This window comes from Scyliorhinus torazame, chromosome 11, assembly GCF_047496885.1.
Source record: "Scyliorhinus torazame isolate Kashiwa2021f chromosome 11, sScyTor2.1, whole genome shotgun sequence".
NCBI lineage: Eukaryota > Metazoa > Chordata > Chondrichthyes > Carcharhiniformes > Scyliorhinidae > Scyliorhinus > Scyliorhinus torazame.
This window is the reverse complement of record NC_092717.1, coordinates 223,248,677-223,263,364: the sequence shown is the minus strand read 5'-3', so window position 1 is coordinate 223,263,364 and position 14,688 is coordinate 223,248,677. Positions and strand designations below refer to the sequence as shown.

General features: G+C 42.6%; 1 protein-coding gene across 4 annotated transcripts in view; it reads right to left on the bottom strand.

Annotated features, from left to right (window-relative positions):
• Positions 1 to 14,688, bottom strand: part of ankrd12 (ankyrin repeat domain 12) — a 257,267-nt gene that overhangs the window by 61,163 nt on the left and 181,416 nt on the right. For 2 of the 4 annotated variants that reach the window (XM_072468358.1, XM_072468357.1), the window contains exons 4-5: positions 9,723 to 9,791; positions 6,352 to 6,516 (exon numbers count right to left, since the gene is read on the bottom strand). In XM_072468358.1, coding sequence (XP_072324459.1) covers positions 6,352 to 6,516; positions 9,723 to 9,791 — 234 coding nt within the window. The remainder of the gene's footprint in view (positions 1 to 6,351; positions 6,517 to 9,722; positions 9,792 to 14,688) is intronic. The other 2 variants (XM_072468360.1, XM_072468361.1) reach the window with 2 other exon arrangements.

The following is a 14,688-nucleotide window of genomic DNA, read 5'->3' as shown; positions in this document are numbered from 1 at the left end:
CTTTAGAGATATTAGTTAATGTAATGTAGAGGTAGGCCAGTCTAATTCTGGTGAGTTCACAGACAAAAGGATTTCAGACCGCATGGAAAAGCAGGAAGAGGTGTGTCCACCAAAGCAGGAGAAAAGGATGCTGGGTAATAGGGGCCAGAGGAAGGGATTGGAAGTGAGCCAATCAGAATAGATCAACAGGTCAGGAGGGATATAGGATGACCTATGGGCATCGTGTATGTGAAACTTGATGCCATTTGAATGTGTCAGTACAGATTCCTTTGTTCCATATCCTCACTTGATTCCAGAAGTCCATGGAGCAGAATGTGCTTCGTGCTCCTGAGAATTGAGGAACGCTTGCAAGCTAAATAAAATAACTAATGCTGTACCTGCAAATCCATCTCGACTTTTATTGAGGCCAGACTGACGGGTAAAGAAACTTGGGATTCTACAGCAGGTGGTGGAATTCCCCCGGCTACTGCCACACACAGTACAGGACAGGGTGCTCTCGGGGGGGTGGGTGGGAGTGGGGAAGATCTCGGAAACTTACCAGGTGATGCAGGAGAAAGAGGAGGCCTCGGTGGTGGAGTTGAAAGGTAAGTGGGAGGAGGAGTTGGGAGAGGATATCGAAGAGGGGACGTGGGCAGATGCCCTAGGGAGGGTGAATTCTTCCTCTTCGTGCGTGAGGCTCAGCCTCATACAGTTTAAGGTGCTGCACAGGGCACACATGACCGGAACAAGGATGGGCCGGTTCTTTGGGTGTGAGGACAGGTGTGTTAGGTGCTCAGGGAGCCCAGCAAATCACACCCATATGTTCTGGGCATGCCCAGCGCTGGAGGAATTTTGGAAGGGCGTAGCGAGGACGGTGTCAAGTGTGGTAGGATCCAGGGTCAGACCGGGCTGGGGGCTCGCAATATTTGGGGTGGCAGAGGAGCCGGGAGTGCAGGAGGCGAAAGAGGCCGGAATTCTGGCCTTTGCGTCCCTGGTAGCCCGGCGAAGGATTCTCCTTCAGTGGAAAAATGCGAGGCTCCCAAGCGTGGAATCCTGGATCAGCGATATGGCAGGGTTCATTAAATTGGAGAGGGTGAAATTTGCCTTTAGAGGGTCGGTACAAGGGTTCTTTAGGCGGTGGCAACCGTTCTTAGACTTTCTGGCAAAACGATAGACATTAGTCAATGGCAGCAGCAGCTCGGGGGGGGGGGGGGTTTACTTTATTTTTGTTTATGTTATTTACACTGGAGGGTCTGCGGTGGCGTATACACCTGTTGTGTTAAGTCGGGGTGTTAATGTTAATTTATTATTTATGTACGGGGGGGGGGGGGGGGGGGGGGGGGGGGTTTGGGGGGTTGTTTTTTTAGATTGTGTTTTGTACTTAACCCTGTTGGGTTCTTTTTTCTTTCTCATTTTGTTATTGATGTTTTATGAAAACCTTTTACAAAAATTATTTATTTGAAAAAAGAATACAATTCTACAATCATTTTGGGAATTAGAACTAAATTTGACTATTTTCTGCCTGTGTTTTTTCAAATAGCCTGAAGGAGTTATGTTCGGTACACTGGGGAAATAATCCCCCAAACTTAGAAAATTACAAGAAAGAATACTTCTATACTTGGAAAAACAAGAAGTGTAACAGAATCAAGATAAAAATGACTGATAAATAATTTAAGCAAAATTATTTTAAAGGATACCAGCAAACAACAGCAGTAAGGACAGTCTGAATGGGAGTCAGACAAAATCAACTGGCCTATGAAATTTAACCTTTCTCCTTCTTTATATCTCCATGCAAAACTATTATTTGGGGTAAGAGTGGTGATGGGGCCAATCACTATTAAGGACAATCTCCTTTTTCAGTTTACGTAATCTCCGTGGCTTTGCTGACTCTTGGCCGTACTATTTATACAACAACAGGTAAAGATGCTCAAGCTGACGACAGCACTAGTCTGACTTGGTGCATTAAGTTTGACCTTTATCAAGATGATATAACCTAGATGCACCATAAATCCCACGCCTTCATCTCCTGAAAGTTATCTTAATTTGTAACTAAATGTAAAAGTTGATGAGATCAAACACTTTAGAAGGTGTATAAAAATAGACCCTTCTCCACTCCTCCCATCCAAAACAAGGTATCAAGAACATTCCAAGCAATAATACATCTGAAAGAGATGAACATTGGCCTTCTATAAACTTTGTATGTGAAGGTTAATAAGATAAGGAGCAAGCTTATACCTCTGTTAGTAATATGGAATTCTTCCTCATTTATTCAATTTAATCGTGGAAAGAGTAAATGTACCGCAATTGTATGTGATACTTGAACAGAGTTTCCAGTATTACTGGGCAACTCGAGGACAACGTAGACAGCTGGAGCTGACACGGAGAAGATTAATCAGGAAAATAGTGTTCTGAAAAGTCATGAACACTGTCCTAAGTAGGTTCCTTGAAGCCATTCTTTGTGGAAACTCATACTATCCTATTAGATCTCCACACCCAATGTATATAACCCCAGTCAAACAGAAGCTTTCAAGGGCAACATTTTGAATTTGCCTATGAGCGGAGGTGGTTTTATCTGTAAATAATCAGGAAAAGCTTAATTTATTCACTGTTATTAAGCTGTTTGTGAAGTTGTATAGAGCAACAATAATTCCTATCGATCCCCTACCAGATCCTACAAATGAAATAAGTTGAGAGGGGAAATATATAAAGAGGCTGGCATTTTGACATTTATTGACATTGATTAATCCGTGTGCATGTCCACCGGTGTGAGTAATCATACTAGTACCTTGATATCTGCCTTGGCTGAAACAGAGAGCTGTGGTAGTGAAAATTAAGCATGTCACCTGGACACACTCTGTCATAGGTTTTGATCCATGTCGGATGACAGCATTTCAGAGTCGATATTGTGCCTTGAAGGCCAGGCTCAAAAACTGAGGCACATCTCAGTAACCAAATGCAGGAGGAGGTGCTTACGCTGTCTTAGTGCCTTCTTTCCCCACGACACAATTTTCCATGGGATGGGAACACAAAATTTAGTGAAGCATTTCTAGAATATTTTATCTCCCATTGATCCATGATTGAAGTGTTTCTGAAGTGTCTGTACTAAGTTTCCCTGAATCTGGATGATCTGATATTGGACACATTAAAGGTTATAATTCCTTTCCAGTAATTTTGTGAGCTCTATGACGACTGCAACTAGGTTTTGAACAAATTTGATGAGTTAAAATTGGAAATGAATCAAAGAAACCAGGACAACTTTGCAGGTCCCAGTACCTGAAAGATTCTGTGCTCATGTAAAGATATTATGAAGCCTCATATCAGTTTGAGATAAAACAAACAAATCCACATTGCCACATAGGTGCTAATTGGATATTGACTTGTAGTACTTAAAATAAGTAAAGCAAACCTGCAAAGATAATACAGAAAATGACACAAAACGTAAAGCCATTGCTTTACTTTTATTCCTTAACAGAGCAAAATTGAATACTATTGGTTACAGATGGAGGTTAACAGAACATGCATTCCACATAACAATTAGGCTGAGATTCAACAAGAGAGAGAACACCTGCTTTGAAATCTGAAAATACAGAAGGATACAGATCCTGACCAAAAATGATGACACCAAGGGTTAGAGAGAATTCCAATTTGCACATGTGCTGACAGACGAATATGGAGTATTAAAAATTTTTTTTTTAATTTTTTTTTTTTTTTAAATGAGTACCCAATTGTTTTTTTTCCAATTATGGGACAATTTAGCGTGACCAATCCACCTACCCTCCACATCTTTGGGTTGTGGGGGTGAAACCCATGCAGACATGGGGAGAATGTGTAAACTCCACACAGACAGTGACCCAGGGCTGGGATCAAACCGGGACCTCAGCGCCGTAGGCAGCAGTGCTAACCACTGTGCCGCCCTACAAAAATGGAGTATTAGAAGAAATAAAAGGACAGCAGAAAATCTGAATGCGTACAAAAAAGCCATCTCATTGATTAAATAGATTTTCTCCCAAATACCGCTTGTTCTTCATAATAATGGTGTAAGCGGTGGGTCAACCTGCTGTCCATTTTGAAAAATTGCCAGTGGCATTTTCCTTTGTCCTGCTAATGATGGGATATAGGCTTAGATTCACATCCTATTTGTCAGTAATTAGCTCTGCTTCCCCAGGAATAATGGGCGGGATTCTCTGAGCCCCGCGCCGGGCCGGAGAAACCATGCCACGCTGCCTCTCCGAGGAGCGGAGAATCAGCGCCATTTGCGTCAGCGCATTTGGCGCGCAGCCGGTCGCTGTCCGCGGCTGGGCCGTCGATTCTCGGGCCTTGATGTGCCGAGCGGCAGAGTCCCGCCGGCGCCGTCCACACCTGCTCGCTGCCAGCGGGAACTCTGCGTGCAGGGTCGGGAGGCGGCCTGTGGGGGGAGGGGGGCTCCTTCACCAGGGGGGGTCTCCGATGAGGTCAGGCCCGCGATTGGGGCCCACCGATTGGCGGGCCGGCCTCTCCAGCCCCGGCCCTATTTTGTTACTCGGCTGGCCCCTGAACCCCCATGTTATGTTTCGTCGGGGCCGGCGCGTTGAGGGGGGCTCCCGTGCATGCGCGGGTTGGTGCGGCACCCAGTTGGTGCCGGGAAGGGAGGCTGGAGCGGCGTGAACCGCTCCAGTGCCGTGCTGGCTGTGGGAGCCAGAATCAGTAGATACCAAGCCCGTTTCGCGCCATTGTGAAACGCGACGGTGTTCACGACGGCGCGGACACTCAGCCTCCATTTCAGAGAATCCCACCCAATGTCTGTATCAAAAAGGTTTTTGAAGTCTTTTAGTGGCAGGAGCCAAGTTGAAAGCATTACGACAATTAAGTCCTCCTTCAGTTGTAGGTCCTTCCCGCTGCCGTTTCCTATCGTTTTCAGAAGGATTATTTGAAACAAAAACCTGTTTTTCAAATTTTTCTGAGCTGCTGACCTGCCACTTTAAAGCATTGGAAGTGAGTGAAACAGGATATTCCCTCCCACATTGTAGCCATTTTGTCTTAAGAATCTATAATGAAAGTAAAAAGCTAGTATTATGAAAAAACCTTGAGGAATGCTCAAGTTTCCTGTGCCAGATGACAAACTCCAGAATCCTCAAGAAAACGATAACTAGGTAAAATACCAATTATGCTCCCATTACTGAAACTGCTTCATAATGAGGTGTGGGGTACCATGGCCAACAGCAGAATTCCAGGATCAACAAATGGCATGCTTCACCTGTGCATTTTATTTTTTATAAATTTAAGAGTTCCCAATTATTTTTTTTCCAATTAAGGGGCAATTTAGCGTGGCCAATCCACTTAACCTGCACATCTTTTGGGTTGTGGAGGTGCGACCCACGCAGACACAGGGAGAATGTGCAAACTCCACAAAGACAGTGACCCGGGACCGGGATCGAACCTGGGTCCTCAGCGCCGTAGGCAGCAGTGCTAACCACTGCACCATCCGTCACATGTGAATTGTAGACAAGGAGTTTCAGTCTTAAATTCAATCACGATAAACCAAAGGAATTCTGCCTAAGGAACAGTGAGGGGAATCAGCATCTTCAAAGAGATGGGAAGAAAATTAAATAAAAATTAAATCAAGAGAACATAGGTGGTTTATTTTCTCACACATATTCTCCATGCTCATGTGCTGGTAAGATATAGTAATAGGAAAACAAAATACTGGGGATGCTGGAAATCTGAAATGAAAACAGGAAAAGCTGGAAAAACGCAGCAAGTGTCGCAGCATTTGTGGAGGGGGAAAAACTGAGTTAACGTTTAAAACATTAACATTGTTTCTCTCTCCACAGATTCTGCCACACCTGCTGAGCTTTTCCAGGATTTCCTGTTTTCATTCCTATTAAGATACAGGATATAACGCCCAGTAAGAAGTCTTACAACACCAGGTTAAAGTCCAACAGGTTTGTTTGGAGTCACTAGCTTTCGGAGCCCAGCTCCTTCATCAGGTGAGTCACCTAATGAAGGAGCTGGGCTCGGAAAGCTAGTAACTCCAAACAAACCTGTTGGGACTTTAACCTGGTGTTGTAAGACCTCTTACTGTGCCCACCCCAGTCCAACACCAGCATCTCCACATCATATATAATGCCCATTTAGCAAGCTTGCCATCTTATAATGGAAAGCCTCATATTGTGTGCCTGGGTACAGGATAGCTTAACCCTGAACTAAAATTAACTGAATTTGTCAAGGGATTTTGCATGTTCTCACAGCACTTCACATTTGTTAATCTCAATGTGATTAACTTTGCAACATTATTCATTATTCTACGTGAGCAAAGAGATTAAAAAAATTATTTAGGAGATCAAAGATATTACACAGTTATACAATTTAATAAAAAAATTTGGTTGGTATAACCTGGACTGTTATCTCTTGCAGTCATCTGCATCACTAGAGCCATCTGCTGCCGTTCCGACAGTGGATACCCAATAAGTATGCCGCCAAGCGTGGCTTTGCAAACAGGAACAGATTTTTTGCTTCCAGGTTCCTTTTTCATTTTCTTTTTCTCAGGACCTTCCTTTTCTGAAATTTAAAAAGTATTGAATAAGTTACTTTAAAAAAAAACATCTATCTCTAAAAATTTACACCATTTCCGCAGCTCACTTGGTTACAATAATTTAATAATGCATGATTTAAAACTAGTATGAAAAACACTCAACAATTCAAAATTTCCAGTCCCATAGTTCATATTTCATGGGGGGGAAATTATCCTTCAGTGTGCATACTGTACTTTGGTCAGATCCCATCTGGAGTACTACATTTTAATTTTACACACTCTACCTCAAGAAAAATATTGATCTAGGAGAGGCTGAGTACAGATTCACCAAAATTATGCCAAAGCTTAAAATTTTAAATTGAGGACAGGTTGCGTAAACATGGTTTTTATTCCTTGAATATCAAAGAATTTGACTCTGATTGAGGTATTAAAATGTTAAAAGGATTTTGTACAGAGAAATTATTTCCTCTAACTTGGAAATCAAACATGAAGGGGCATAATTTTAAAATTAGAGCTAGGCCATTTAGGCTTTTTCTACCCAAAGTGGAGTAAAAATTTGGAATGTATTCCTCCGAAAAGGCACTGGCACAATTGAAGCTTTCAAGGTTAAAATCCACAGATTTTGTTAGACAAGGGATTGAAGGTTGGTAAGTGGATTTGAAGCTCCAATCAGCCATGATCTCACTGAATGGTGAACAGGCTCAAAGGGCTGTGTGGCCTACTCCATTCATTGGTTACAGCAGTATTCAAAAAAGTATAAAGGCTCTACTGAACTACCGGGCTGACAGCTTGAATAGACATCCTGTAGGTTATTTCCCTTTCCTGGGAGAAGATGCTTAGCCTACATTCAGCATCTATGCAGCGTCCACTCTGTAAGAAGCTAGGGGAATAGCCCATGTCCCATCACTCTAAATTGCAGTATAGCTGCCTTGAGCAATACAAAATTTAGGATTGTGGCTGTCAAATAACCTTTTATGAAAAACACAGCTCTAGCACCAGGATTTGAACAGCTTGCAGAGCAGATGAGAATAAAAGTTTAATGTTTTAAGAGTTGTAAGCTTGGCAACAAAACATACTTAAAACAGATCTTGTTCGTGAGCAAGTGACTTACAATGATGTTCTTCGATGTTCTATATCTTAGATTAGGATAAATGGTCGGCTCAACATCATGGGCCCAAGGGCCTGTACTGTGCTATGTTCTAATACAAATTCCAGATTAAGTTCACCATTTTATTCAGCATAGCCTCTTCGAAAATCAATGGACGCAAACTAGCACAAAATTAGTTTTTACATTTTAGATTTGCAAAAAGATCTTTTACAGTACTTTAATAATCTTCCATTTCAGCTTTAGAATCTCCAAGGTCATCAAGGTGAATAAAGGTAATCTACACCATCAATTTACAGATGGTTAATTTTACTGGACACTTCATTAGAAAGGCAATATGTATTTTAAATTTGAAACTGTAATTTAAAAGAATTTAGGTGTAATGCAGTTCAGAAATGTGCCCATTTTAAATCATGTTTCCAACTTCCATTTCAATTGGTACCAACTGCAGCTTAAGTTACAAAACTGAAAGGAAAAGAAAAGCACAAAAATTATTTAAGTTTGATCTGTTATATTTTTGAAGCATTTTCAACAGTCAACTTTACTGGAATAAAATAATGATATTTTTAATCACACCACTTAGACAAAATATTTGAAAACATTTCCCTGTTTAGACCATTATGGTGAGTACCAGCTACTGAATAATCTATGTCATGATCGAAAAACTCTTCTGGAATTTTTCTACTTAATTTACCCAAGATTGGAAATATTAGTGAACAAGTGCTGCTTCTCCCGTTGAAAATTTGCTGTCTTGTGTTGGCAGAAGCAAGGCAAACTATAATTCTCCATAAATGCCCAGTTGAGGTATAACGTGCAGGTTTTAAAGGTAGCAGTAAAACAGATGACCAGGTTAACCAGCAGAGAGGGAGAAGGTACAGCATGTGCTACAATCATCTCTTTGTAGAACAGAAAGCCTGAGCCGAGAAAGATAAGACAGCTGGCGTTGTGATTAACTGTGTTCCTGCAGACATAATAGACCCCTATATTAGTGTTAAATCACATGACCTTGAAGGTAGCATTAATTGTATCAATTGACTTAAAAAATATCTAAGCTTAAAAGAGTTAAATGAGATTACCATGGATACAGAAGTGCAGTGGAAGAATGGTGAATGGAGAAACCTTGAAGAGATGAGACCTACTGTCTGTACAGCAGAATGAAACAAAGTCTGTTTCGGTCATTTCTTTGACAAGTAGAATAGCACACGCATCTTGTGACCAAAGTCTGTGTTAAAGATGACATAAATAGAGAATAACCTGCTGTTCTGTGGCCAGCTGAATGTGAGTGAATTCAAGCTCAGGATGCCCAAGTTTCTGCCCAAGTTGCAGTTAAATGCAAATATACATGAAGGTGATACGTACCCATGTGATGTTTGATAGGCCAAAATAAGATAGGACAGAAGTATTTCTTATTAAGATTGCCGAAACTGGGCTCCTGAAGCTAATGAAGCTACCTGGAGCAGCTACATTCTTAGACAACTCATTTCAAAATCATGAGGGGTCAGATAAGAGTAGATAGGGAGAAACTGCTCCCCACGTGAAAGGATTGAGAATGAGGGGCCATAGATTTAAAATAATTGGCAAAAGGAAGAAAAGTGACATGAGGGAAAAGCTTTTTCACGCAGCGAATGGTTAAGGTCTGGAGTGCACTGTCCCAGAGTGTGGTGGAGGCAGGTTCATTCGAGGCATGCCAAAATGGAATTAGACGGTTGTCTGAAAAGTAAGCATGTGCAGGGGTATGGGGAGAAGGCAGGAATATGGCACAAAGTGAATTGCCATTTGAGAGATTCCGTGCAGAGACGATGGACCGACTGGCCCCCTTTTGTGCTGTAACAATTGCGATTCTGTGAAGTCAGTTTCCATGGCAGACCCGCAAGTTAAACCAGAGGAGCTTTTTTTGTTGTTGTTGCAGTTTTTAATTGTGGGGCATAATTAAATAGGTTAAGAAGCAAGTGGGATTGGCTACAGAATGCGGTCATGTTGCAGCATACTGCACACACCAATGGGAAGTCAAAAAGACAAATTGTCACAACTATTAAATAATAATAACCGGGAATTAGACATTTTTTCAAGTAATAATTATTTGAAGAATGGGAAAGAGATGCTTTCACAAAAGTTAACAGCATTTACCAGAGTATGTCCTATAAGGTGGTATTAATCGTTCTCCCCAGGTTTCACTTGAGTGTCCTGGATCTGAATCTAAAGACCAAGAGAAATAGAAAATGCAGAGTAAGAAAAATATTGAACATTGAAGTATTTTGTTAGCAAAGGAAATCCTGTATTCTTTAATAAGCTCGGGTGATGAGGAAGTTGAAGCCCGATGGCAGCCTGTTCAAAAACGTTTTCATCAAGACCGTGAACAATTTTTTGATCTTTCAAATGGAGGCAGCATTTACACATTTTCAAATGACCACAGCCTAAGTATTGCTGAAATTCCCTCCCTTCTCCACCGTGAATACTCATCAAAACTGCTCCTGGGTTTGCCAAGAACGTGGAATATTTCAGGAACAAAATTCTGTCCATCAACATTGATCAATGAGTAAAATATCAAAGGTTTGGCTCTTTTATGTGTTGAAAGAGAAAGTTAAAAATCCCACAACTTACTAGGCTGAAGTAATGAAAAACAAGCGTGTGCAGTATTTTCCATCAGCCTAGAGCTCCTTCCTTCTCAAGGTTGAAATATATTGTTTAAAAACATGTGTGCTCCTGTGAAGTCTATTTTTAGATCCTTGCAAACCAGCATTTCAGAAACTTAAATTTCCAGTCATGTGAATTTGGTCAAGTGGAATGTCCATAACTAGCTAATCAAATAGTCAAATTTAAGTCACGTGACTCGAATCTAAGCTAAAAGGGACTTTCCTTTCTGTATTTGTAACATATGTGTAACTGAACTGGGAATGGTAGCACAGTGGTAATGTTACTGGACAATTCTGAGGGCCAGACTAATACTCCGGACACACCAGTTCCAATCCCACCAAGACTGCTGACGGAATTGAAATTTAATTAACAAGCCTGGAACAATAAGCTATTCTCAGTATTGGTAAATATGAAGCTACCAGATTGTTGTAAAAGCCCATCTGGTTCACGAATGTCCTTTAAGGAAAGAAAATCCATCCTTACCCGGTCTGACCTACATGTGATGCCAGACCTACAGCAATGTTATTAATTCTGAAATGGCCATGCCACCCAGTTGTAACAAACTGCTACAGAAAAGTTAAATAACATTAAACCCAACAACCTGACAGTAACATGCAGAATCATACCTCACAGCTAATGTCCCAGACTCTTTCACGACCACCCCTGAATTTGTCCGCCAACCATCAAGACAGACCCACCAGAGGCACAGTGGTAAACGTCACGAGTGAGCGGCCCTGGCCGCTCAACATTAACTCTGGATCCCATGAAATCTCATAACAACAGGTCAAACGTGGGCAAAAAGCAATGAGGGAAGATTGCAAGGGCACAAAATGTACTGTGCGTGGGGGACTTCAATTTCCATCACCAACATGGCTCGGTAGCATCACTACTGGCCAAGCAGGCAGAGTCCTGAAGGACTACTATACTGTCCTGTGGCAAGTGGAGAGAGAAGGGAAAAGCCAACTTGACCTTGACCTCATCAATCTACTCATCACAGATACATCAGTCCGTAACAACTTTGGTAGGAGTGACCATGGCATAGGCCTCATGGAGATAAATCCCATTTTTACACTGAGGACACCCTCCATCATGTTGTGCTGCACCACCATTGTACTGAATGAATATATTCAGAACAGACCTAGTAGCTCATCTGGGCATAAGACAATAACACACAGGAGCAGAATTAGGCCATTCGGCCCATTGGGTCTGCTCTGTCATTTAATAATGATAATGGCATGGCATTGCTTCAACTCACTTTTCCCATCCTCTTCCCATATCCTCTAATTCCCCATCTATCCCAGCCTTCAATGTATTCAAAGATGGACCATCCACAATTCCCGAGGGCAGAGAATTTCAAAGATTTAGAAACCTTTGCGTGAAATAACTTCTCCTGGTATCAGTTTCAAATGATCGGCTCCTAATCCCAGGTTGTGTGGTAACCTGTGAAACTGCAACACAGGACTACATACACACTGAACAAAGGAAGCAGCATGTGATAGTGAATTGATGCACGACCCTCAAAACCTGCAATTCCTGCCACACCCAGTCGTGAATGATGGTGGACAATTAAAGAACTAACAGTGGAGGCAGCTGCACCCAACATTCTCACCCTCAATGATGCGAAAGCCCAGCACATCAGTTCAAAAGACAAGGCTGAACTATTTGTGATCATTTTCAGCCAGAGATGCCAAGGAGATGATCTCTCTCTGGCTCCTACAACCAACACAGATGTTAGTCTTTAGCCAATTTGATTTATTCCTTGTGATATCAAGAAATAGCTGAAGGTACTGGATACAGCAAAGGCTATGTGTTGCGAAAGGAGTCATGCTAAACACAGGACTATCATTTTGACTATTGTCCAGGTACACCCTCTCCACAGAAAGGATCAATCAAATATGGCCAAATGCTGCCCCCATCAGGCTACTCTCAATCATCTGCAAAATAATGGAAGGTGCTGTTGACGGTGCTATCCAGCAGCAGTTTCACAGTCCTCTCAATATGCGCTCCCTCTAAAATATCTTTCAAATGTCTGAATGTGAGAAGGCTTCATCAGCAATAACCTGCTTACCAATGTTCATTCAATTTGTCTTCTGTCAGGGCCACTCAACTCCAGACTCCATTGCAGCCTTGGTCCAAAAAAGTGTGAGTGACTGCCCTTGACATCAAAGCATCTTTTGACCAAGTGTGGTACAATGGAGCCTGAGTAAAATTGAAGTCAATGAGAGCCAGGAGGAAAACTCTCCACTAGCTGGAATCATGCCTGACACAAAGGCTTTGGTTGTTGGAGGCCAGTCATCTCAGTCCCAGGACATCATTGCAGGAGCTCCTCAGGGTAATGTCCCAGGCCATCCATCTTCAACTGCCTTCCCTTCATCATATGGTCAGAAGAGGGAATGCTCACTGTTGATTGCAATCTGTTCATTTGTGATTCCTCAGATACTGAAGCAGTCCATACCAAAAGCAGCAAGGCCTGGATATCATTCAGGCTTGGGCTGACAAGTAACATTCACACTGCAATTAGCAGGCAATACACATACAAACATGGAGCAAGAGTGGGCTATTTGGCCCCTCCAACCTGCTTGGCTATTTAATAAGGTATTAGCAGATCTGATTGAAACCTCAAATCTGCATCACCCCAACAACTTTCACTCCCTTGTTTACCAATAATTTACCCATCTCTTGTCATAAAAATGTTCCAAGACTCTGTTCCCACCTCCTTTCCAGGAAAGGAGTTCCAAAGACACATGGCCCTCAAAGGATTTTGCCTCACCTCCTTTTTAAATGGGCGACCCTTAATTTTAAAATAATGACACCTAGTTGTAGATTCTCCCATAAGGTGAAGCATCCTCTCCAGATCCACCCTGTCAAAACCTCTCAGGATTTTATATGTTTCAAACAAGTTGCCGTTTAATTTTCTAAACTCTAGCCTAGCCTGTCCAACCTTCCCTCATAAGGCAACCAGCACATTCCAGGTATTAGTCTGGTAAACCTTCTCTGAACTTCTGCCAATGCATTTGCTTCCTTCTTTAAATAAGGTGACCAATATTGTACATAGCACTGCAGATGTGGTATCACTCTGCAGGCCATCACGGTAGCTGTGGTTAGCACTGTTGCTTCACAGCACCAGGATCCTGGGTTCGATTCCTGCTTGGGTCATTTGTGCGGAGTCTGCACGTTCTCCCAGTGTCTAAGTGGCCATGTGTCTATGATGCTCCGGTTTCCTCCCACAAGTCCAGAAAGACGTGCTGTTAGGTGAATTGGACATGCTGAAGCATAGCCTCTCTATTTGTGTATTCATATGGTCAGATTTTATCCGGAATGACCATCTCCAACAAGAGGGGGAATCTAACCAGCTCCATTATCATCGCTGAATTCCCCACCATCAACATCTTATCCTTTTAGCTATCTTTTTAATCCCAGATTTAATAATGGAATTCAAATTCTGTGATGGGCTTCGAACGAACCTGTGTCCCGAGAATCATAGAATTTACAGTGTAGAAGGAGGCAATTCGGCCCATCGAGTCTGCACCGGCCCTTTGGAAAAGCACCCTACCTAAGCCCTCATCTCCACCCTATCCCTACAACCCAGTAACCCCGCCTAACTTTTTTTGGACACCAAGGGCAATTTAGCATAGCCAATCCACCTAACCTGCACATCTTTGGACTGTGGGAGGAAACCGGAGGAAACCCACTCAGACACGGGGAGAACGTGCAGACTCCGCACAGACGGTGACCCAAGCCGGGAATCGAACCTGGGACCCTAGAGCCGTGAAGCACTGTGCTAACCACTGTGCTACCGTCCTGTCCCACCAATAAGACAAATCCTCCAGAGATGGTGGCACAGTGGTATACAGTCAGGAGGGAGTTGCCATGAGAGTCCTGAACATGGACTCGGAATCCCATGAAGACCATGGCATCAGGTCAAACATGGACAAGAAACCTGCTAGTTACGCCTACAACCTACGATCCCCACCCTCAGTCAATGCAATAATGCTCTTCCATGCTGAACACCACTTGGAGGAGCACAGAGAATGGTAGGCTCAGAACGTACTCTTGGTCAGGACTTCAATGTCCTTCATTAAGATTTATTGATTGATTTAGATTTGTCACGTTTATCGAGGTACGGTTGAAAGTATTGTTCTGCGTACAGTCCAGGCAGATCGTTCCATACATGAAAAACATCGGGCATATAATAAATACACAATGTAAACATAGACATCGGCTGAAGCATACCGAGTCTAGTGCTCCTCAGTAGAGAAGATGCGTGGAGAGATCAGTTCAATCCATAGAGCGTCATTCAGGAGTCTGGTAACAGCGGGGAAGAAGTTGTTTTTGAACCTGATGTGGAGATGCCGGCGTTGGACTGGGGTGAGCACAGTACGAAGTCTTACAACACCAGGTTAAAGTCCAACAGGTCTGTTTCGATGTCACTAGCTTTCGGAGCGCTGCTCCTTCCTCA